Here is a 25,861-nt window from a genome sequence, read left to right on the forward strand (position 1 = left end):
TCAACTCGCCACGAAACGACACGACCAGCTATCTTTTGTAGCCACACACTCCGACGACAAGCAACATGAATTTGACTGGGACAACACTACCATTATAGGGCAAGTGAAACAAAGAACAGCCAGGGAAATCCTCGAAGCTTGGCACTCATCCACAAACTCCATCAACAAACACATAGACCTGGACCCAATATACCGGCCGCTACAGCGGACAGCTGAAACTGACAACCGGAAGCGGCAGGGACAAGCCACTATAAATATCGGAGAAAACAGCACAGAAGCGCTTCACAGGAGGCTCCCAAGCACTGAGGATGTCACCTAGACAGGGGACGAAACGTTTGAAATAAAAACTTTGTCTTGTTTTTTTCGTCATCTGGCAAAACACATGTTTCCAGATGCCAAAGTAATTGAAGAGGTAATGACTGTGGTCACTGATTCTTTATTCCTAAAACTCCAGAACAAAGAAATAGTAATAATGGCAATCCAGAACGCATCACTTGTGCTACTGTGGAAGCACCATGTGTTGAATTTCTGTCCAAAGATGTCTTTCAGTAACTACAGCAGGAATTGAAGAACTTTTGACCGTTTCTTACTGCAGTCCAATTAACTCATCTACACGACTGATTTTTTTTTGTGTGTGTGGATTTTGAGTGTAATAACTAAAAATCTTAGCCTTTTGCCCTTCTTTTCAAAGAAAAAATAAGGGTTGAGGATCCAGGGCAGGCAACAGGTCAGTGTATGGAAAGGTTCAGGAATATAACCTCGGACACAGCAGATAAGAGGAGCAATCAATGCAGGACTGAAGGTGTGCACACAGTACGCAAAACTAGGTAAATGAGCTCAGTGCAAATTGAAATTGAAGGATATAATGTCATGGGCATCACCGAGATGAGACTTGAAGGTGATTAGGGCTGGGAACTAGATAGCCAAGGATATCCTGTCAAAAAGGCGGACAGAGAAGACACGTTACCTTCTTAGTAAGAAATGAAAGAAAAGCTAAAGAGTCGGAAGGTGTAGAATCTATATGGGTAAAGTTGAGAAACTGCAAAGGGGAAAAAAAGACCATGATGGGAGTTGTGTACAGGTCTCTTAGCAGTAGTCAAGATATGGGGAAGATAAGAAATAGGAAAACCATGTAAAAAAGGCATTATTACATTAATCATGGGGGTCTTCAATATACAGATGGATGGGGGAATCCGGTTGGTAGCAGATCTGAAGAAAAGGAATTTGTAGAATATCTAGGAAATGTATTTTTTTTCTCTGGAGCAACGTTTGGTAGGGTCCAATCGGGAACAAGCAATTCTGGATGTAGTGATGTGTAATGAGGCAAACTTGAAAAGCAATTTTGATCAGGCTTGAAGATGAAGGAGCCCCAAGAGGGCAGTGACGGTAATAAGGTAGAATTTACCCTGCTTTTTGAGAGGGAGAAGATTGAATTACATGTAACAGTATTAGAATTGAGTAAAGATTACTACAAAGACATGAGGAGAAAGGAATTGGTCAGAGTTGATTGGAAGGGAAGCCTGAGAGCTAAAGTGGTGAAGCAGCAATTCAGCACACAGCAGAAATTCATCCTGAGGAAGAAGAAACTTTTCTAAAGGGAGGATGAGGCAATCATGGCTGACTAGGGAAGTTGGGGACAGCATAAAAGTAACATCAAAAGCATACAATGTGACAATGTTAGTGGGAAGCCAGAGGATTAAAAAGCTTTTGAGAAACCAGCGAAGGATAACTAAAAATAAGGCAGGGGGAAGAACGAAGATAAAATAGGGTAAGCTAGCTAGGAATATAAAAGCAGATTGCAAGATTTTGTTTAGATATCTGAAAGGTAAGAGAGGCAAGATCGGACTTTGGAAGACTGGCAAAACAGCAGTGGGGAACAAAGAAATGGTGTCGGAACTGAATAGCTACTTTGAATCAATTTTCACCATGGAAGACACTAGCAACATACCGGAACTTAATCCATGAGCAGGCATTAACGTAGTGGCCATCACAAGATGATGAAGGAAGCTGAAGGGGGATAAATCACCTGGACCGGATGGACTACACCCCACAGTGTTCTGAAGGAGGTTGCTGAGGAGGTTGTGGACGCATTGGCTGTAATTTTTCAGGAATTATTGGGAGTCAGGAATGTTTGCAGAGGACAGGAAATGGCTAATATACCACCTCTATTTAAGAAGGGAGGGAGTCAGAAAAAGGAAACTATAGGCCAGTTGCCTCACCTCAGTTGTTGGTAAGGTTTTACAGTCTGTTTATTAAGGATGAGATTGTGAAGTATTTGCAAGTACATGATAAAATAGGGTGGAGTCAGCATAGCTTCATTAAGGGGAGGTCAAGCCTGACAAATCTGTTAGGATTCTTTTGAGGAGGTAATGAGCAAGTTAGACAAAGGAGAGATATATTTGGATTTCCAGAAGTCCTTTTGACAAGGTGTCGAACAGGAGACTACTAAATAAGATGGTGTTGGGGCAGTGTACTGGCATGAATACAGGATTGGTTGATTGGCAGAAGGTAGAGAACAGGGATGAAGAGACCTTTATCAAGTTGGCAGCTGGTATCTATTCGAGGTCTGCAGAGGTCTGTGTTGGGGCCACAACTATTCTCATGATACACGAATGAAAAGGACTAAGTGAAACTGCCCCAGTTTCTATGTTTTAGAGATGACCCAAAAGTAAGTGGAGGAACATTGTGTGAGGAAGTGGGGAGATTGAAGGAGTACTTGGATGTTAGCAATGTGGGCAAAGAAGTGGCAGATGGAATACTATGTGGGAAAGTGAGAGGTTATTCATTTTAGTCGGAAAAATAGTTTCTCCGTTTAGAAAATAGTCTTTGGAAATCTAATGCACAAAGGGGCTTGGGAACCCTAGTTCAGGATTCTCTTAAGGTTAACATGCAGGTTCTCTTGGAGTATAGGAAGGCAAGTGCAATGCTAGCATTCATTTCAAGAGGGCTAGAGCAGTGACTTACTGCTTAGTCTGTGTAAGTCTCTGGTCAGACTGCATTTGGAATATTGAGAGCAGTTTTGGAGGAGGTTTACAAGAATGATCGTAGGCATAAAGGGTTTGTCATATGAGGAGCTGTTCCGGACTCTGGGTCTGTACTTGGTGGGGTTTAGAAGGACGAGGAGGGAATCTGATTGAAACTTACAGAATATTTGAGAGGCCTGGAAAGAGTGGATGTGGTGAAGATGTTTCCACTAGTGGGAGAGAGAGGATCTTGGCCACAGCCTCTGGGTGAAGGGACAACCCTTTAGAATTGAGATGAGGAGGACCCTCTCTCTTTAGCCAGAGGGTAGTTACTCTGTGGCAGTGATTGTCACAGAGGGCTGTGGATGCCAAGTCACTGAATGTGTTGGAGACCAAGATAGCTAGGTTCTTGATGAGTAGGTTCTTGATATCTATCATAAATTCAAAAGCTACGTTCTTAAGAAAAACGTTCCAGTCAAGAAACTGAGTTCAACACAACTGATGGTGCACTGGCCATGCTTGGCGCAAATGCTGTCAGGATCATTTCAGGAAGATGTGACAGATTTGCCTGCTTTTTTTTCCCCTCAATTACCAGCGTATAATCCACCAGCTAGCATTAGAGTAACTTAATTTGAGCAAGCACCCTTCAACACCATTAATTTTAAATCTTGACTGAACCACCTCAAGCGCTGTGTACATTGAATTAATCCCATATTCTGATGTGAGGTGTCTTGGTCAAGAAAAGGTCCTGAAAAAGTTTAGATCTGATATTGAAGTTTACTATTTCTCTCAAATCAAGGAATGAAGTGTGCAGTGAACTCTCTGACAGTGTGTGGTTACTTAAATTCAGCTTCTTGCACACATGAAGTCAAAACTCAATAAGCTGAACAGTGAACTGCAAGAAAAGGATAGTTGACACATATATGATCAGTGCTGTAAATGCATTTAATTTGCAACTAGTTCGCTGATCCTCCCAATTCAAAATAAATGACAACACTTCCTGAGAAGGGAAAAAAAGTCAGAAAAATGCTTCCACCTCAAACTTCTGTGCATACCTGAGGAAGTTGGAGGAATTCAGAAGGTGGTTTTCAGAATTAGATGTGACAAAACAAATTGTCTTAATCCACAACTTTTAAGTAGACGTTGCTGAATTCCATTAGGGGTTTAATTTTGTAATACAGTGGAATGGATATGGCGATAATTATGGTGCTAAACTATGATGAGCTGCAAGCCAATCAAGGAACAGCGTGTTTTCATTTTTGGGGATAGTACTGGTATTTTTATAATCATGCTTTTAAAGTGAAAGTTTGCTTTGACTCCATGTGTCTGAGAGACTGCGTTTTCCCAAATGAAGATAATCCAGTCCAAGAAGTGCACTCCAAGTAGCACAGATACCCATATGGTGGGGCTGTGTGCAACTAACCGTGTCAAAGTACAGCCTAGATTTCAAGGCATCAGAAAATAATGTGCAGTCACTGGTGACATTCTTGAGACTTGGTGAGCAGTGGACAAAATGAATATATATACTTGGTTTTAGATTTAGGTGGCACTAAAAATAAGCTGGTGATTCTAGGTTTTCTGAGGTGTAGATAGTTCACTGCACTTGTATTTGAAAATTATCTTATTCTTAAAAAGTTGGAGATCACTGCTCTTGACATCAACAGTGCAGAGTTAATAGCAAATAATAAAGAAATGACCGATATGATAAATAAGTATTTTCCTCCTGTCTTCAGTAAAGAGGATGCAACAAACATCTCAGTAATACCTATAAATCAGGAGGTTAAAGGAAGAGGAATTTAGAGAAATTAACAATCACTAGTGAAGGAGTGCTGAGGTTTTTAATCATGATTCATCACGAAAGGGTTTTGGTGAGTATGGACTGTGGGTCCACAGTGGTAACAGTCCATTTTTAAGAGTTTTGATTGTCCCTTGTCAAAAATCCCCGATATCCTTTGATTTTTGGGGTAGGGTACTCAATCCTCCCCATTATATAATGACTGAGATCTAATCCTTAATTTAGCAATACCTGGAGTAGGGAAGTCTCATTCTGGATACATTTTGAAGATCTTGTTGTGAACCGTGTATTCAATAAGATGAATTTTAATGTTTGAATTATTACTTTTCAATTTCCAGAATCTCATGGACAGTTTCAGCATGTTAGTTAGACATTTCCTTGAACATTTCAGTTGAGTTTGGCAACTTCTAAGATCAGGCGACTTTCGTCATTTTGAAGTGTCCCAGCTCGCCCTCTTACTGATTTTGGTTTTCTTTTTCCTCTAACTAAAATTCTGACTTTTAAGTTAGTAGGTGGTATTTAAAGATTGACATTATGTGGATCATATTAATATAACAATATTGGTCTGTTTATACACTTGTATTTCAGAAAGAGAGGTATATTGTAATCAGTAAGTTGGATGATGATGAACGCAGAAGGAGAGAAGAGCAAAAACGAGCCAAAGAACAGGTAACGATGCACAGTATAGTCTAGTCTTTTCCTTATGTTCATGCAGAATCTGGCACATTGGACTAGGTCAGTAAAGGTAAATGATATGTTTTTTTTTATAAGGGACCACAGCTTTACATTTTGAAAATTGGGAAACATTTATCCATTGCTATGGTTCTGTTCACCGAGCTGGAAGTTTTTGTTGCAAACGTTTCGTCCCCTGTCTAGGTGACATCCTCAGTGCTTGGGAGCCTCCTGTGAAGCGCTTCTGTGGTGTTTCCTCCGGCATTTATAGTGGCCTGTCCCTGCCGCTTCCGGTTGTCAGTTTCAGCTCACCAAAACGAAGGACCCGATACCCAGCATGAGCAAAACTAACGTAGTGTACAAAATCCCATGCAAGGACTGCATAAAACACTATATAGGACAAACAGGAAGACAGCTAACGATCCGCATCCACGAACATCAACTAGCCACGAAACGACACGACCAGCTATCCCTAGTAGCCAAACATGAATTTGACTGGGACAACACTACCATTATAGGGCAAGCGAAACAAAGAACAGCCAGGGAATTCCTAGAAGCATGGCACTCATCCACAAACTCCATCAACAAACACATGGACCTGGACCCAATATACCGGCCACTACAGCGGACAGTTGAAACTGACAACCGGAAGCGGCAGGGACAGGCCACTATAAGTGCCGGAGGAAAAACCACAGAAGCGCTTCACAGGAGGCTCCCAAGCACTGAGGATGTCACCTAGACAGGGGACGAAATGTTGGCAAAAAAACCTTCCAGCTCGAACAGAACCACAGCAACGAGCACCCGAGCTACAAATCTTCTCACAAACTTTGAATTTATCCATTCTTTGTGATGCTTTGGGGGAATATCCAATTTAAGCACCTTTTGATTAAAAACAATGAAAGGACAAATCTAGTTCTGCTTCCAAAAATGCTTTAGAGCACAAGAGCCCTGTTGAGTGGTTTAGTTATTGCACTTCTAATCCCACCTCTGCAGTTAGCAGCATTAACTGTATCTGATTTGAAGCTAAGTTCTATCCATTTTGCATAATATTTTGGCTACAAAACGGACATACTTTGTGGTTTAAAAACAAGTAAGTTGAAATTATGATTTTATATTAACAGGCCCTTTTCAGAAACTTGGCAGCTGTTTTCACATAGCTTTTAGTAACAGAGCAAGAAGTCATTCCAAAGTTATAGTCAAATATCAGATAAATCTATAGTTTTATTCCAGTGAAATGAGTTGCAAAATTAGATTAGTCTTGATTTAGATTAGATTAGATTACTTACAGTGTGGAAACAGGCCCTTCGGCCCAACAAGTCCACACCGCCCCGCCCATACCCCTACCTTTACCCCTTACGGGCAATTTAGCATGGCCAATTCACCTGACCTAACATAGATGCCTGACATCTATACTCACTCAATAATTTTGCTTTAAGTTTGTTTTGTCATGTGGGAAAGTGTTCTGTTAGTTACAGAAATGGTAGACAGGTTTTAGCATAGTATTCTTTATGTATATTTCAAAAACGAAAATTGTCTTGGCAAGAGGAAAGATAGATTTATGGCACACAAGGAATTCATTTGATAGTTTACTTTCTGGTAAAAGGGATCAGAATGCTACTTAATAGGAGTATAGGACTTAGGAGAGGAATTAGACTATTCAGCCTTTCAGCCATTGAATTGTAAAGCAGACTTGATCTGGACTGCCCCAACCCAACCCTCCAGTCTCTTTGTCAAAAATGTACACAATTCTGAACTGGAAACATGGTGTCCAATACCTATTGTTGTCTTGGGAAGAGAATTCCACAGATCAATGATCTTAGGGAAAAATTCTGCTCATCTGTTTCCAAAGAGAGACCTCTAATTCTTGAATTCTGTGTCCTAGTTCTCGCCACCCCAGAAGAGGAAATAACCTCCTTTTATCCACCTTAACTAATTCCATCTTGTGGGATCCTTTCTTACGATCTTGTGTTTCAATAATAAGAATTCATTTGCCAATCAATCAGCACATCCTTGTCATTCACTATGTAATTTGTTGTTTCTTCTGAAATTTGGTATTGCCATTCTGCCCCAATGAGTGCAAGATGAAAAGCTTTGACAATTTGTCTCTCCCCTTTCAACAACACTCCAGTCTTGTACTATCAGGTGTGTCCTGTTCCCAAAAAGTGGCATAAATCCAACCTGACTAATTAATTTACTTTCTATTTTATTACTCTTGGTCAGTGGTGGTGGGAGGTCTAATTAAGAGATTTATCAAGCAGCACCTGTTCAACAATAACCTGCTCACTGCCCAGTTTGGGTTCTGCCAGGGCCACTCAGCTCCTGGTCTCATTACAGTCTCTGTGCAAAATAGCTGAATTCAAAAGATGAGGCAATAATGACTCCCCTTGACAAAGTTGCATTTGACGGGGTATGGCGTCGAGAAGCCCTTGTAAAACTGGTGCCAGTTGGAACTGGAGGAAAAGCTCTTCACTGGTTGGAGTTGGACCTGGCACATAGGAACATGGTTGTTGGAAGTTAGTTATCTCTGCTCCAGGACTTCTCTGCAGGAGTTCTTCAAGGTAGTGTTCTAGATGCAACTACCTGAAGCTGTTTAATCGATGACCCTCTCTCCATCATATGGTGGAAATGTGCAGATCATAGTGAATAATGTTCAACACCATTCGCAACTCTTCAGATTTGGAAGCAGTCATGTCCAAATGTAGACATTATCCAGGCTTCAGCTGAGAAGTGGCAAGTAATATTTGTGCCATACAATTGCCGTGCAATGACTGTCTCCAACAAGTGACTAACCATTGCCTCTTCACATTCAATGGCTTTACCGTCACTGAGTTAGCCCAATATCAACATTCTGGAGGTTGCCATTGATCAGAAACTCCACTGAACTAGTGATATAAACACAGTTAACTCCTGACTTACTCAAAGCCTGTCCATCTGCAAGGCACAAGTAAGGAGTGTGATGGAATACTCTCCACTTGTTGCATGAGTGCCTGTGCACTCTAGTAATGCTCAAGTGTGACACCATCCAGGTCAAAACAGTCCTTTTTGATTGGACCACATCCACAATGATCCATTCTGTCTAACACCAACACTCTGTGGCAGCATTGTACTACATTCAAGATGCACTGAAAACATTTATAAAAGATCCCCTCCAAAACACTCATATTTCCAATCAGGAAAGTATCGCCCTCCCTTCAGTGTCACTAGGTCAAAATACTGGAATTCCCTCTGTAATGGCATTGTGGGTCTACCTACAACACATGGATTGTAGCAGTTCAAGAAGACAGCTCACCACCACCTTCTCAAAGGAACTATGGACAGGCAATAGATGCTGACTCAGCCTGTGATGCCCACATCCTAAGAGTGAATTTGAAAATCAGGCAACTATATGAAACGTTGAGCAGTCAGGCAACTTTTGTCGAAAGAAGAGGCAGTCATGATTTACTTGATGACAGATCCTAAATCTGAAACCATAACTATTTCTATCATCATAGATACCGCCTTACCTCATCAGCTGTGTTCCTTTGGAGCTGTGCAGCAACACAGCAAACCAAAAGTTTGTGTGTAAATTGGTCTCTTCTAAGTTACCATATGCACAGCTTGGGAGAAAAATTTAAAGGTGTCATACACTTAGACAAATATCTGTGTACTCCCAAAAAAAAAGACAGTTTAGAGTGTCTGTTGGTGCTGAGTATTTTTGATATTTTCTATTGTATTTGAACTGTCTAATTTTACATTGACCAGCTTAAATTCCCAGTATTTCTTGGTGGCAAACTTCAAACTTTTAATGCCATTTCTCCCAGGAAAAGAAGTCAAGGTAATTGGTTTTGGCTGATGTTCCAATCTTTTTTTTTTTAAGATCGCTGGCTTATTTGGGCCACTTTATTTGCTTGCACAATTATATAAAACAATAAAGTTCCACGAACAATTGTTTTAATATTGAGTATTGTTGAAACCAGAAGCTGGTCATAGAATCATACAGCATGGAAACAGATACTTCGGTCCAACCAGACAATGCTGAACATAATCTCAAACCAAACGAGTCCCACCTGCCTGCTCCTGGCCCATATTCCTCCCAACCTCCTATTTATGTATTTATCCAAATGTCTTTTCAATGTTGCATTGTATCCGCATCCATCACATTCTCAGGAAGTTCGTTCCATATGCGAACTACCCTCTGTAGAAAGTAAAATTTGTCTCACGTCTTTTTTAAATCTCTCCCTCCTTTCACTTTAAAAATGTGTCCCCCCGTTTTGATACCCACCCTCGCCCCAACTATTGTAGGGAAAAGACAACTACCATTAACTCTATCTATGCCTTATTATTTTATAAACTTTTAACAGGTTGCCCTTCAATCTCCCATGCTCCAATTTAAAAAAAAAAGTCTCAGCCTATCCAGCTTTTCCTTCTAACTCCAAACTTCCATACTTGGCAACATCCTGGTAAATCTCTTCTGAACCCACTATTGGATATTTTTTTGTAAAGCTGAATTCTTCTGAATATTTCTTCATTAATTTATTTTTCTTAGTGTGATTCCAAAGATTGACTATCAATGAAACTTCCTCTGAGTTTCACAGTTTCCATTTCCATTTGTTGAGAAGTGCAGTGTGAAAGCACTCCGAATGTAACAGTTTAAGTGGGTTGCTACTAAGAAAGTTGGCTAAATTGAAGCTTGTCCTTCAGTGTCTTGTCTTTGGTGGGGGTGGGGGGAGGGGTGCAGTGGGATTCTCAGTTTTTGTTTGGCACAATAAACAGTTGATGAATGTAGGGAAAATCCTTTTTTCAAAATCTGGATTGGGTGGCTAAAATATGATCAGATCAAGAGGCAAGTGAGGAGATTTGGTTTTTCATGAAATGGCTAGTGGAAATCTGAAATTCCTGAAAAGGCTTGCTTGCTCAGTTGAAATCTTAAACTTCTTCGATTTTAGTCTTCTTGTTTGTGGATATCAAGAAACTGGAGCAAAAAGAGGGAAAATTTAAGCTGGAGATACAGATTAGCAACTATAAATAAACTGGTTCACTGTACTGTTCCTGTCAGGCCATAGCCATTCTCTCTGCATGTGAATGCATCAGGATCACTTGCATTTTTTTTGCAGTGTTCTTCACTGGTCTATACTGAGTTAGCAAATTACCACTTTGGTGACCAATTGGATTCTGCAATTGGTATCTGACATGCTGGATTGGTGGGAGAAAAATGGCCGCAATTTTGTCATCCTGATCGCCAGTACCCAACTTTCGATATTTCCTAATTAACCTATTCAGATGTGTTATTTCACATCTCCTAAAGCAGATGCACTTGAACCTAAGCCTTCTGGCTCAGAGGTGGGGGCATTACCAAGCACCTACAAGAGCACTAGTTGCCAACTTTGATTGAATTGCATGAAATTGGACTTGGCTAGAATGACTCCCCAAGTAGCCTTCCATAACTCGCTGTTTTAAACTTGGGGAATTAATGAGTGCTTAGTGGTATTGTGCTCCAAGCACACACTGTATTTGAGCCACTCCTAACCTGGAATTAAAGCATGGAAAAACAGAAAATCAACATCTGATTTTATTGCATATGATTCTGTTCATATACTATCCATTAATCCGGATTATTAATGAAGTACTCAGTGTGCATTAAATTTTGAAGGAGGTAACTGATTTAAGTCTAAGATCCTTGTCTCTTGTTATTTCAGTTATTCTTGGTCTAATTTGCTGTCTGATTTGCAGTCTCTTGTTTTAAAAACAAAAGGCTCAATAGAACCTCACTTAACTGGGAGAGAGGAATTCAGAAGTTTCAACCTTAAATTATTGTTAATTGTTCTATGTAGATACCCATATTGTAATGATGTGGACATTTTTAAAGCAAGACCTCCGCTTTACTGTTAAACTGTTTTATTTGCAGGAAGAAATGAATGATGCTGTGGGGTTTTCCAAAGTAATATATGCCATTTCAAAATCGGTGAGTCCTCCTTTCCGACTACGAATTGAAGTTAACTTCCAGGATATTTTCACAATCCCATTTGAAACCTTAACCATGTACATAACTTTTTTTTTAAAAAATGAAAATACCATGCAAACTTTTTTGACTTTCTGCATTTTTCATCGTTTATTGTCCTGTGATCAAGTGTCCCTGTAGGCATTGTCTTTCCTCCACTAAAGATGACAAATTTAACCTTCCCAAGTCCAGTATAAGTGTCCGGTGAGCAGTACCGGAGTATGTTTTTCCATATAATGCCTTGGTTTTTCATTCTGGTGCACTATAGAAATATCTTTCAGTTTTGTGAAAAATCAATAAAGAAAGGTCTGCTATGTACACATTCAAATAAACTGAGCTATCTGGGTATTCATAAAGTTGGTAGCGATACAGCACGTGGAAAATATTGTAGGTTTGTTGGCATTTGAAAGTTTATTTAAAGTGTATATGCATTGCAGCATTTCCCATCAAGTTGGAAGCATAGTTTAATCGTGGACTTTTATGCAAATAAATGAATGATAAAGCAGCACTCTTGTTTTAAATACAAAGCTCTCTGGAAGAAATGCAGCATGCAAATTCATGTTTTTTTTAGTTGGTGGTAAAATAAAAAGGTTAGTTTGAAAATAATAAAGATTTTACCTCCGTTACTGAATTGCTAAGGTGGTGCATGAACTGTTGAAGCCAAGAGACCTATGAGACGTACAGATTGTGTTCAATTAAAAAAAAACTTCTGTTAGGAGCTACCACAGAGACCATTTTTCTGGTTTGAAGTGCTCGTAGTTCATGCTGTGTTTCTGCAGAGGTTTGGTGCAGGAGGTGGACTGAAATTAGCTGTGTTGCAGAAATGGACTTAGTTTAGCATCATGGCCTTATCTCAAATCCTGTTCAACTGCTGGCAGTGAGATCTCCCACAATAGTAGTTGTGTGTGGTTAGGAATTTTAAGCTGTCAGCTGTTGTGCAACGTAACAACTTCTATCTGTGACTAGCCAGTGATAGCTGTGCCTATACTCCCTAATAAACCTCATACAAAGGATAGATGAAGTACCAAATTGTGACCACTGTAGTCCAGCACAGGGCATAATCTCTAAGAAGGGTGGAAGAATGTGTTTTTTTTTTGAAAAACTCAGATTTCTGCTTTGAAAAGCTTGACTACATGTTCAAAAGATCAATTATTGGGATTTATTTGTGTCAGTGGAAGACTTTGATAACTGTTCTGTTATTCAACAAATTAGATTTGTTTGAGGACCTTTTCCCTAACCCAATGAAGTTTCATATTCATTCATTTTGGAGTGTGAACACAACACTTAATGTATGAGAAGCTCATCTATTGCAGAACATTGATAAGAATTGTGTTCAGTCAGTTTATACTCTGCATTTGTATTCAAGTTTGAATGGCAAATGCTGAGGCGAGAGGTGTTCAGTGCAAAGCAACTTCTAAGCGCATTTTCCCAAGCTGACCTTCTAAACTACAAGGTAATATTATCTTTAGAAAAGCCAAAAAGTAGTTTACTTGACCCGACCCCCCCCCCCACAAAAAATAAGTTATGACAATATATGGGGAGTCCCGGAAGAACAGTGACTTGTTGAATGGACTGTTATTGTAGACAATGTAATATATGTATATTGCAGGTCATAACTTGTCCTTTTCTAAAACGAAGTACTTTTTTTCTCTAGGGTAAACTGGTTGTTGGACATAACATGCTGCTTGATGTCATGCATACAATTCATCAGTTTTTCTGTTCATTACCCAATGCAAGTATTTATCTACTTAAATTGAGCTTGATTTTATTATGGTTTATGCTAGGGCTCAATTATAAGTGTTCACAAACCTTGAATGCTATTTTTGAAGGCTCATTTCTGTAAGAACAGTTCTATTATACGTATTGCTAAGAATTATTTTGTGGAAAGATAGTTAAGAGTGCAGAGTAAGAAATAATAAATTCAAGGAGCAAATCGCATGATAGCATTTAGTATTTTGGTGTACAGGAGTAATTAAGTCTTGCTACACTTGTATAAAGCCTGGGTGAGACTGCACCAGGATTATTATGTAGTTTCAGCCTCCTTGCCTCCAGAAAGATACGCTTGCCACTGAAGAGTGCAACAAAGGATCACCTAGATTGATCCCTGGCATGGTGGCTACTAGGACAGTTTGAGGCAACTGGGTTTATATTAATTGAGGAGAATGAAAAGTGATATTATTTACAGAATACAAAATTCTTCTGGGCTCAACAGGACAACTGTAGAATGGATGTTTTCCTTCATCTAAATGGGTCTAGAATTACGGCACAGAGCCTCAGAATAAAAGGTGTGCCTTTCTTCATGAGGAGTCCTTTCATTTGGAGGATGTGAACCTTTGGAATTCTGCTCTCCTGGAGAGCTGTGGTAACTCAGACACAGTCAATATTCAAGATGGAAATCAATAAATTTCTACATAGTAAAGATAAATAATGACCATTTCCTTTTGTCGTAAATCTGTTTTCCTTCGACATCTGGGAGCAGGCAACTAGTAATTCAGGGGTGATCATTGATGTCCCTTGAGCCTGCTAATGGTGGTGGGGGGGGGGGGTGGATATGAGTGTTGCCTGAGAGTTTAGTGACAATGAACTCTTGACCCAATTTCTCAATCCATTAGCTCCACTGCCTTTTGGACTGTAGCAACCACTCCTGGCAAAGGAGCAAAGAGAAAAAACTTAGCAGTGTGGATAGATCGCCAACAAAACCAGCTTATCTGGTGTGATGACAAAATTTTAAAACCGCTTACTATATTCTGGTAGCCTGTCTGAATAAAACTTTCAGGGACTTGGTGGTATGCATTTTGTTTTCTTCCTTGAATTAAATGTTCAAATATTTTTTCAAAATAGGAGTTGAATGAATTTAAAGAAGTTACAACAAGTGTTTTTACAAGGTAAGTTGAACATAGTTGTGTTTCCTCTAAACTTGAATACTATATGCAAAGGGGAGAGATGGAATGACCAAATTTGGCAAATTAATTTGTAGTTTTGAGAAGAATATTATCTCAAACTGTATGGAGATTCCTACCTTGATTCCTCACATTCTGATGTAATCATATGTCTTTTTTGTACAAAGGCTTCTTGATACAAAACTCATGGCAAGCACGCATCCTTTTAAGGTAAACTGGTTGTGTTTTATTGAACATACTTACCATTCTTTAAACTGTGAAGATACTGTCCTGCTGAGACCATATTTGCTGGCATTAGTCATTCTAGAGCTAATGTAAAGCCACATGGTTTGTTATGACATTACTCTTGTGTATGTACCAACTTGGAAAATTGCCAGCTCAGACATGCTGTTGGACCACATTTCCAGGATTGTATAAAAGGAAATTAAACAGGAGTGTCAATGCCACAAAACCCGTTGCCACATCTTGCTCCGATTGCTCTAGTTGTGACTGTCAGTAGAGATTATCCAAATTGAGTTGTTCAGAAAATTGTACTTGTTAATAAAATAACAATAAAGACTATAATCAAAGAATAAAAGTAGTTATGTATTGATTCAAGGAAAAACTGGTTTTGATCTTTCTTTTGGAATGAAACTAGTTTGTGAAATCGAATGAAGTTTTATGAATTGTTTCCTTCATTGCCAACAATTTTAGATTTAAAAACATGTTATGTTGAAAGTTGCACAATTTTACTAAGAATTTATTTCTGAAAGTGATGCTTGATGCTCATGTGATATTCTGAGTACTTACAGTAAGTTTTTTTTTACTGGCTGCATGGTTTCTCAGTTTAGTCACTAGATGGAGTGTTGGCATCAGGAAAAATTATTGTCTTTCTTTTTTTATTTCTCATACTCTTGTTGGATGATTAATGAATTAAGCAGTATAACTGTACCATTTGGGTAGGGTCAGTTTAGAATAATAGAATTCATCAGATCTCGTTGAACGTTTGAATGCACTTGTGTAATAACATCACCTGTGCATGTGTCATTGATACTAACCGGGCTTTGATATTGGTGCATCAGGAGGGCAACACAAGTTGAGGCTCTGCACATGTGAAACCATCTTTTAATGACAGCAAGAACGTATGGCATTTTGAATGCAGTTCTGTTGATGCAAATAGAAAGATTTAGAGGTTTCAAAACTGATCCATAGGTCAGTCCATTTACAGAATGTTGTTTAGAGGATATGCCATTACGAGCTTTCACATTTCTTGTTAAAAAGGTTGCTCTAAACTTAAATAGCAACATTTTGCCTGGAATATTTGTCAAAAACTTTGAAGTCTGGCACCATGTTATTAGACTGCGGTTTCTTTGGAATGCCATTTCCTCTCAGTTTTTAAGAGGTGGATGTAACAGCCATTTGATGAAGGAGATAAGTCTTTATTCAATTTTGTGATTTTATTCTCCTTACGATACTTACCTAGCCCCATTTCAATAAACATGTTTCCCTCATTTTTCATTGAAAATCATCTGCACCTCTCATTTTAGAGGTCTCAGCACATTTCCTGATAAGATTGGCGCTGATGATATTGCTGCTTTTCAGTCCGATTTATTCTTGATCGAGTTGACCACTAAGTCGTATACAAACAGTGTGGGCAAATCCAAGTCTTAAAAATACACCATCTTCCCCTTTTTTCTTGTAGGGAATTTCCTCTTGGAGTTTAGGAATTAACTGTGTTACGAAATCTACAATACAAGCATTCAGAGGCCTTCATAATACTGAACTACTAGTTATTATCATTTCAGATAAAATTATAAGGTTGTTTTCCTCAGAAATTTTGAGATTCCTATTTTCTTATAGGAACTGATAATGAACACACCTCTTGCCGAGCTGGAAAAACGATTAAAAGAGGCACCTTTCAGACCTCCCAAAGTTGGTAAGAGGAACACCTGATGCGTAGTCTTCATAAAGTTGCTTGTTCCTTCATGAACCACCACGTGTACTTTTGCACACTGAATTATAATAGATTGAAATTTGTCTTTGTTTTGCTGGAGTGGGAATGGAAGATTATTAACTTGTGCTTGTTTCAACTTAGAGCCCTGGGAAAGGGTCACTGGATCTGAAACATTAACTGATTCCTCTCCACAGATGCTGCTGGACCTGCTGAGCTTTGCCAGCAATTGCTGTTGTTTCAGATTATCAACTTGTCTGTGCATAGTGTCTGGAGAAAAACAATTAATGCTGTCAAATAATATGCTGATTACATCTTGGCAGGGAAGTGAAGCAAGGGCCCTTCCAATATCACTTTTTTTTATGGCTGCTTTATATTTCAATCCACTTATCTTTTTTGTAAATCATATGTAGATGTCTTCATAAAGGAAACTTGTTTTCTGAAATCTGAAACTTCATGAAGAAAAATATTCAGTGCCAATTAGTAGGAAGTGCAAACCTCTGATTTTTTGTTGTTGTTGTTGTTATTCAGCAACCTAGATACACATTTTCCTGTACTTAAGTATACAGACAAATTTTCAGGTTTGTATTTCTTGTGGAACAATTGGTTAATTTAACATATATGGGGAAGTATTCGTGAAAGGAAAATGTGGTATATTCTTGTTTCAAGTAACTTGGGATAAGTCTGTGCATCAAGTATATGAGTTGTAAAATTTACATGAAATCTTTCAATATTTTGAGTTATTAGCCTGGAAGCCAAAACTTAAACTTATTATACAAGAATTTGCAAATTCCTCCATCAAATAGCAATTGAAACTATGTAGCATTATGTCTAACTTCCTTCCCAGGTACAGGGCAAGACCATAGGCACAGTTTTTGAAGACATTTGAAAGCAGCTCCCTATAAATTTGAATAACTGATATGGGGATATAGGCTATCCTTCCATGGACCAAAGTAAAATAGATATTTGCATTTTATTTTGGACTATAAGGTTTGTGAATCAAGTAATGAGGATGAACTGAATGTAGGATCATGTCATGAGTCATTTATAATCCATTTATTACATGTTGGCTTATATCATTTAGCGTTGCCTTGCTCCCTTTTCTTGGGTAAACATTCCACCATCATTGGTTTGCATTGATGTGCAGATATCAACTGAACAGTTATGTTGACCATGTATGACAGAGTTCAAATCTTTTACAGTATACCAGGTGAATGAGGTCTCTTTTTGGCTATGTTGTAGGTTGTCTTTCTGTTGTCATTGTTAATGTTGACATTCTCAATTTCCACATCCCAACCTATATTAACTGCAATGTGGTCATAATCTATTATAAACATTTATCTTCAGTGTTCAAACTTTGGCTTGTCCAAGCTGTTAATGTTTAACATCAGAACAGAATATATTAGGTTTATCAACTCTCAATATCATAATATGAAGTGCAGTTTCAAAACATGGAACACATGTTTTTGGTTATTTTCTTTAAATTTGGTTACAAAACTGCCCATTTCCAGTTTAGATAATTTGTCAGTGCATAATTTAGGAAACGGCGAGAAATGAATATTCGTCACTCTCCATGTAAGATGGGAAATGTTAACATTTCATTGACAGGATCTTTTTATTTTAGAATTGGTTTTGCTTCATAACTGTTTAAAACAACAAAAAAAGTCGTCATATTGGGATCTGAACTTTTACTTGTCTTTTGCAGAAAGTGCGGAGGGTTTTCCAAGCTATAATACTGCCTCGGAACAATTACATGAAGCTGGTTACGATGCATATATAACTGGCTTGTGTTTCATCTCAATGGCAAATCATCTAGGTATGGATGTTGGAAGAGATTGTGTTTAAAACTAGTTTTTGAACACCAGAATGATTGTAGGTTTGAGATCCAAAATTGCTGAAATCTGGATCTCAGAATTTGTCTTCTGATGCCTATTTGGCTAGAAATTTTAATGTTGCTCCTACAGTTCAAGGGGAAGGGAAAGAGCAGAGAGAAATTGCACTTTTAATTATGTAAATATAGACTATGTGGCAGATAGTTTCCTAAGTTTTTTTTGTAAATGTGTTCATCCTGTGACTTGCTAATGTTTGTAAGAAATAGCTGATTTGCAATTCAATCAAGGAGGTTGGCTACCTATGGTATACGATGATATGTAATTATGTTTAGGGTGTAGGTTTGCTCGCTGAGCTATAGGTTTGATATCTAGACGTTTCATTATCTGGCTAGGTAACATCATCAGTGGCGACCTCCAAGTGAAGCAAAGCTGTTGTCTCCTGCTTTCTAATTATAATGTAATTATGTGTATGCACACAGTTATGTTTTGAACTGTGGTGTGAAATATTTAATTGAAATGTCTCACATTGATTAGATGTAGAAAGTTCTCAATTTACAGATCATGGTGTGAAGTCTCCTTATTCTAAGTGTTAAAAGGTATATGATTCCTTTTGCTTGCAATCTAGATTATCTAGCTATCTGACCAATTTGAATAATCTAGAATAGTTTTACATGGTACAGTAATAAATCCGTTTGACTAATTATTATAATACATTTAAATTCCCTTTGTAATACTAATGTGTGATTTAGTTTTATCCAAAGTACATTTATATTTATGATCTTTTTTTTAATTCTGTGGTTCTGAAGTGACGCAAAGCTTTGATATGACACACTTAGTGTTGTGTAAAAGATGTTGTGGGGAGAGCCGGGAGACATATCCTAAACCTAGGCCCAAGGATTTAAATGCAGGAGAGTATTAGGAGACTTGATAATTGCTGACTTTCTATCTCAGCAAACTTAGGAAAGAGATGTTTCATGTTATAAGTCTTGAGTTATTACAGGGATTTGTTATTGTCCGTTTTTATTTTGAATGCTTTCATTGGAGCAGTTGCTACATGGAGGAAATGAATGTTTATTAGTCATGAAAACTACCTCTGAGTCAGTATAGCACATTTATTTTCTTTGGCAGTTCTGCTCTTGCTAACTACTTTTAAGATGTTTTAAAGTGGAATAAATATATTACAATTTTAGTTGTTGTATTTTAAAGCAGATTTTCTTTTCTCTTTTTTTAAAATTAGGTTCATTCCTTAGCCCTCCAAAAGTTTTTGTTCCTGCCAAATCTAAACTGGTTGAACCTTTTATTAACAAGTAAGTCTTCTTATTATAACTTTGCTTATTTCAACATTTTGTGTTGTATTAATGGCAGATGTGGCCAAAGCAGCAATTTCTCTGGGATATTAATGCAACATAATTGCTATTTTCTTTCAGGCTACTTATTGTGTGGTTCTTGCAGGTTTGGAACTATGGTGGGAACAGGTGGTAGTAAGTACTCAGTGCTGCTGTGGAATAGCAGGGAGCCTTACTTTGGAGACGCATGAAGTGAAACTACTAATGCATTGTTGGGGCATGTGAGGCATGCGGAATCTGATTGTTTTAAGGAGCAGGTGTGCAAAATGACGATACTGCAGTTTTGTTTTGTTTTTACTAGGGTGTTAATGGTCTATGTTAGTTGAGGAAAACAGCACAGGTCAATTTTTCTGTTTTGTAGCCAAGTACAGGCTTTCCAGATTTAACCCTTGTGGATAATGGCAGTGTACGCAGGCATTGTACAACTTTCTAGCCTGGGAATCAGAAGGTCATGTGTGGAAGTCTCAATCTAGGACTTGATTGGAAAAATTGTGGCTGACTCTCCAGTGTATGCAGAGAACATGTTGCACTTCCTGGTGCTTTTTTTTTGAAGCCACAGGAAAGTTTGGATCTCATTTTCCATCCTGGATGGATGTGAGAGATAGAACAAATGTACTTTGGAGAAGACCAGGATTATTCCTAGTAGCTGGCCAATATTTGTCCCTCAATTGTGAAGAAACAATTCTAAGCTTTTAATTTTATATTTGGTATCTCAAGAAAAGAGACCAGTTTCTAGTTTCATTTCGAAGATAACTTGAGAGCTTGGGCTGAGGGGTCTGGAGGCTTGTTAAGTTTTTCCAAGGTTGTTTGTTCCATGAAGTGAAGAGATGAGGGTTAGTTGGTTTGTGGAAGAAAGAAGGAAAAAGAACTGCAGGAACCCACTGAGCCAAAGAAATCTAGAAGAGAGTCAGTCACTCAGTGAATGTCTGTGTCAGGGTGGATGCAGAAATGCTAAATTCTCTACTAAGAACCTTAGAAGGCTGCTAGAAACTGAGCTCACAGGACTGCACTTCTGATGAAATGTCATCGGACTCGAAGTAATAACTGCTTTCTCCCCAAATGTGCTGTTAGACCTACTGAGTTTTGCCAGCAATTTCTGTTGTTTTTTTCAGATCTCCAGCATCTGCTGTTCTTTGTTTAATTTCATGCATTTGTTCTGAAGTTGGGTTTTTAATTGACAGTTTATATGAAATATCTCAGTAAGAGTATCAGCTGAAGACACAACATCCAGGGAATGTGCAAGAATGCCCTGAAGGAAACCAGTTGCATTTGTCAGACTGAGAAGCTTTGGTGTGGAGATGGTGGTCTTTGCTTGTGTTTGGTGATTTGTAAGGGTATTGCGAGGGTAAAAGAAATAGTTTGAATTCTATTGTGATTATATGTAATGAAAACTTCCAACTTTTTTGTCTTGTTTAATAAGGCTTATTTTTCTTGTTTAAGAGTTGTTTCTTTTGCATTAAATGAGAGTACATTAGCACGTACGTAATGTGTTTTGATGTTCATAGCTTGAAAAGAAATGAAGTTGCATTTTAACAATCATTTTCACTCTTGGATCTGACTTGGCAAGTATTCATGCCAGCTAGTATTACTGTAAAAGATTACTTGGTCATTTATCACATTTGTGGAAATTTGTCTTCAAGTTGACTGCCAACATCTTTGTTCATTTTAGTATTGTAATGTATAGTGCTTTTAACTCTTTGGTCATGTAATGCACTACATAAATGCAACTCTTCTATTTTCAAGTTTGCAGCACAAATTATTGTAAATGATGTCTGGATCTATTCCATTCTATTGTCCATTTAATATTCAGTGGAGATAATGGCCTAGTGGCATAATTGCTGGACTATTAATCCAGGTAAAGTCCTGGGACCCAGGTTTGAATCCCTTCATCGCAGATGCTTGAATTTGAATTCAGTAAAAATCTGATGACCTTTGCCAGTTTGTTGGAATAATCCATCAGGTTCACTAATATCCTTTTTGAGGGAAGGAAACTGCTGTTTTTAAGTGGTATGATCTACGTGTGACATTGGACCCACCGCAATGTGGTTGACTCTTAGCTGCTATCAGGGGCAATTTGTGATTGGCATTTGTTCTTGAATGGTGACTTCATAATTACTAGTCCAAATTGTACATCTATGAAAACTGACCAAGCTGTTATATTCTTTTTATCTATTAAAATCAATCCAAAAATCATTTGAAATGTCAAATGCAATACAATAGTTTATCATCTGACCTCCATTGAATTGTATCCCTCGGAAATTGCTTTAAATGTTCTGTTTAATTGCACACAGAAGAAATTATTAAAGCTTAGCCAGATGGCCTGGAGGAGGACAGAGTGGTCTGAAGCTGTCGTTTAATGTGTATGATCTGTTACCCCAGTAATTTTTTTAACATCTTTTTTGTGTTTTTCACTGTCTTTTTTTCTCTTCCCTTCATTTCATGATCATATGCTCCTTTTAATGCTCCCCTACAAGCATTGAACAAGACAGTAGTAATTTCTGATTTGTGTTCCATAGCCAGATACTATTGGACCATGTGAATCTGTGTGGCCTAAAGTGAACTTTCCGGTTCTTGATTTCTACCACTAGGTCATGTGTGCCCGTTGCTGAATGTAGGCTTTTTTTCAGTCAGCATTCAAACTTGTCCTACTTGAACTGTCATTGAAGTGTAAATTTAAATTGTGAGTACATGACAAAAATCTTTAATAATGGGTTGACAGTAAGTTGTCAACAAGAGCAAGAGGAACTTTGTTGGATTAAACCATAGCTTCACTACTGTGAAAATAGCACAGTAGTACATCTTCTGTTAAAGGAATGTTATGTTGGAAAAATTTATTTCTGTAGAATTCGTAGTTGGCCTTACATGCACAAAAGGAAATAAAGGATGGTGGTGGGTGGCTGTGGGTTATAGTTGACCAAGTAAAATGTATATTCCAAAAAAATGCAAAAATAATCACTCAAATACCTATGAGTGCTGACTAGTATGATAGGGTGGTTCTTAAAATTCTCTACCGCTTTAAGGTAAGGTTGCATATCTCTTGATTTTAATGGTTACCTTGGAGTTGGCTGTCCTATGGTAGCATTGTGTGCTACAGCAAGAATGGGGTGGTGATGGTCATCTGCTGTCCAGTGAATTTTGATTCTGGGTGGTGTGCATACTGAGTCTGGAATGAATGCTAGATTCCTTTTGCTGATTCGCAACACGTTACTCTTTGTTGTGTTTGAGCCCCTCTTCAAGATTTGTCAGCTGTGGTTAAGTTGGCTTAAGTGTTTTGTCAGGAGCTTGTTGGCTCTCCAGAACATGTGTGTTTTCAAGGTGCCACCTTTTAGATGTTACTAAACCAAGGCCTTCCCTGAATGGAAAGGTCCCATTGCATAATTTCAAAGGCAGGGGATTTATTCCTGGTGTCCTAACCAATATTTATCACACAAGCGGATTATCAAGACATTATCCCATTGTTGTTTCTAGGAATATGCTGTGCACAAATTGGCTGCTGCATGTCTTGGCATGCTGACCGTGACTATACTTGGAAAGTACAAAATCCTGTTTTGAAACAGACTCCAGACTGTAGTACAGAACCAAGACAATCTGAGTTCTCCAACCACTTGCTGAGCTATTTGAAGTGGTTCTGCAGAGAAATGCAGCATCAACGAATGTATCAAAATACAAATGTGCATAGTGGATGAGAGTAACTTTTTAAAGATTGCCAGTAAGACTGTATACGTAATCATGGGTGACAAGCAATGATGTAATGAAGGACTGGCCACAGAAGGGCAGGCAGCTTTTTTTTAAAGCAGGCAAGTTTTTCTTTTTTATGGGTAAGTCTTATCAAGTATATTATGAGTGAGACATATGTCACTTAGACTGCTTATGTCAATTCATGACATGCATATAGTGTATCATACACAATATGAATATCTTGTTTTTAAACTGCTTAAGGTATTCCAAGGAATTTGCCATTTTCAAAACTAGTGAAGAGATTTGATTTTCGAGATGCAGTTAATGTGGCAGTAAGGTATAGTACACTGGACCACACCATGTATTCTGATTTAATTGTCAGAGCAAGTGAGTAAGTATTTTGTTTCCACTGTCATTACCAGATCATTTTAATCTGGCGCAGTGGATTTGTGCAGTTAATGCTTTGCTTTATATTCGGTTGCTTCTGTCTGAGGGGAATGACCATCCTGATTGTTGGGCCATATTTGCTTCCGTCAAATTTGTTTTAAAACTTTTTTCAAATGCTAATTCTGTGTTCATTGCAACTCTTTTTTTTTCCCTAAGTCACACCAGGTATGTGTTTTGAATAAGGTGGCTGAGGGTCTTTCACTCTACTAAGTAATCTGTGATCAAATTTGCAGTGATTATCACTGGTTAGAATCGTTTGAATTTGGAAAAACAAATACCTTGCAAATCAATAGTAGAGTCATAACAGCTACTGCTGCTGCGTTCTTACTCAATTAGTTAATACTGGCATGATATCCAAGATTAAAGTAAGAAGGTACTAATTATTATGAAAGGAAGATGGTATGATATTTATTCCTACATGTTCTCACATGGATGCCTTGTAACTAGACTAAGTTTCCACTTATATAATTCCCTTAATTAATTAATAATTATTGGAAAGATATTTTGCCTCATCCTGCCTGTAGGCCTTCACATTGTTTGAGATTTTAAAGTTGTATATTTTGGTTTTATCCTGACATTTGGCTGCTACTGAAATGGCTGTGGATATTAGTGTGGATGGGGATAAGGGGGACATTTAGTAAATATCGGTGTGAACTATACAGACCTAGCAATGGTATTGGTGGCCAATGGCACATGATTGTTTTAATAATTATCCTCTCATGTAGCTTTCAATCACAACTTGCAGAATGGAAAAAGATGTGGAGTGGAACAATATTTTTATTTGCTTATATCTCTGCCAGTCTTTTTTTAAATTTGTATTTGAAGAGAATATTTTATTCCCACCAGTCATAGAGTCATAGAGAAACAGACCCTTCGGTCCAACCCGTCCATGCCGACCAGATATCCCAACCCAATCTAGTCCCACCTGCCAGCACCCGACCCATATCCCTCCAAACCCTTCCTATTCATATACCCATCCAAATGCCTTTTAAATATTGCAATTGAACCAGCCTCCACCACATCCTCTGGCAGCTCATTCCATACACGTATCACCCTCTGTGTGAAAAAGTTGCCCCTTCGGTCTCTTTTATATCTTTCCCCTCTCACCCTCTAGTTCTGAACTCCCCGACCCCAGGGAAAAGTCTGTCTATTTACCCTATACATGCTCCTCATAATTTTGTAAACCTCAGTAAGGTCACCCCTCAGCCTCTGACTCTCCGGGGAAAACAGCCCCAGCCTGTTCAGTCTCTCCTTATAGCTCAAATCCTCCAACCCTGGCAACATCCTTGTAAATCTTTTCTGAACCCTTTCAAGTTTCACAACATCCTTCCGATAGGAAGGAGACCAGAATTGCACGCAATATTCCAAAAGTGGTCTAGCCAGTGTCCTGTACAGCCGCATCATGACCTCCCAACTCCTGTACTCAACACTGATGAATAAAGGAAAGCATACCAAATGCTGCCTTCACTATCCTATCTACCTGCGACTCCACTTTCAAGAAGCTATGAACCTGCACTCCAAGGTCTCTTTGTTCTGCAACACTCCCTACAACCTTACCAGTGAGTGTATAAGTCCTGCTAAGGTTTGCTTTCCCAAAATGCAGCAACTCGCATTTATCTGAATTAAACTCCATCTGCCACTTCCCATTTGGCCCATCTGATCAAGATCCTGGTGTAATCTGAGGTAACCTTCTTCATTGTCCACTCCACCTCCAATTTTGGTGTCATCTGCAAACTTATTAACTGTACCTCTTATGCTTGCATCCAAATCATTTATGTAAATGACAAAAAGTAGTGGACCCAGCACCAATCCTTGTGGTACTCCACTGGTCACAGGCCTCCAGTCTGAAAAACAACCCTCCACCGCCACCCTCTCTCTTCTATCTTTGAGCCAGTTCTGTATCCAAATGGCTAGTTCTCCCTTTTATTCTGTGAGACCTAAGCTTGTAAACCAGTCTCCTGTGGGGAACCTTGTTGAATGCCTTACTGAAGGCCATATAGATCTCATCTACCGCTCTGCCCTCATCAATCCTCTGTTACTTCAAAAAACTCAACATTGAAAAGAATAGAGGTTGCTCTCTGTGGTTTTCATCTTCATTGACACAGTGATTAAATTAGACTGAACACGTAGGCTTATGATTGAAGAATTTTTTAATCAGGTACACAAAGATGGTTTTGTTCAATCCTTTTCTCTTCCAGTATAATCTTTCTCCTTACTTTCACATCCTATCCTCAAAGCAGTGACGAATTTGAATTGTGTTATCAATGTTGTTTGATAACTCAACTCAAATGGGTAGTAGCTTGTTCAAACCATTAAACATA

At 38.4% G+C, this 25,861-nt stretch overlaps 1 protein-coding gene across 1 annotated transcript in view; it reads left to right on the forward strand.

Annotated features, from left to right (window-relative positions):
- parn (poly(A)-specific ribonuclease (deadenylation nuclease)) overlaps positions 1-25,861 on the forward strand; it is a 129,765-nt gene that overhangs the window by 34,774 nt on the left and 69,130 nt on the right. Inside the window, exons 11-18 of the mRNA XM_043711927.1 lie at positions 5,347-5,427; positions 11,315-11,371; positions 13,062-13,139; positions 14,249-14,292; positions 14,475-14,517; positions 16,147-16,222; positions 17,943-18,053; positions 19,307-19,376. Of these exons, the coding sequence (XP_043567862.1) occupies positions 5,347-5,427; positions 11,315-11,371; positions 13,062-13,139; positions 14,249-14,292; positions 14,475-14,517; positions 16,147-16,222; positions 17,943-18,053; positions 19,307-19,376 (560 nt within the window). The remainder of the gene's footprint in view (positions 1-5,346; positions 5,428-11,314; positions 11,372-13,061; positions 13,140-14,248; positions 14,293-14,474; positions 14,518-16,146; positions 16,223-17,942; positions 18,054-19,306; positions 19,377-25,861) is intronic.

The sequence above is a fragment of the Chiloscyllium plagiosum genome, chromosome 21 (assembly GCF_004010195.1).
Source record: "Chiloscyllium plagiosum isolate BGI_BamShark_2017 chromosome 21, ASM401019v2, whole genome shotgun sequence".
Classification (NCBI taxonomy): Eukaryota; Metazoa; Chordata; class Chondrichthyes; order Orectolobiformes; family Hemiscylliidae; genus Chiloscyllium; species Chiloscyllium plagiosum.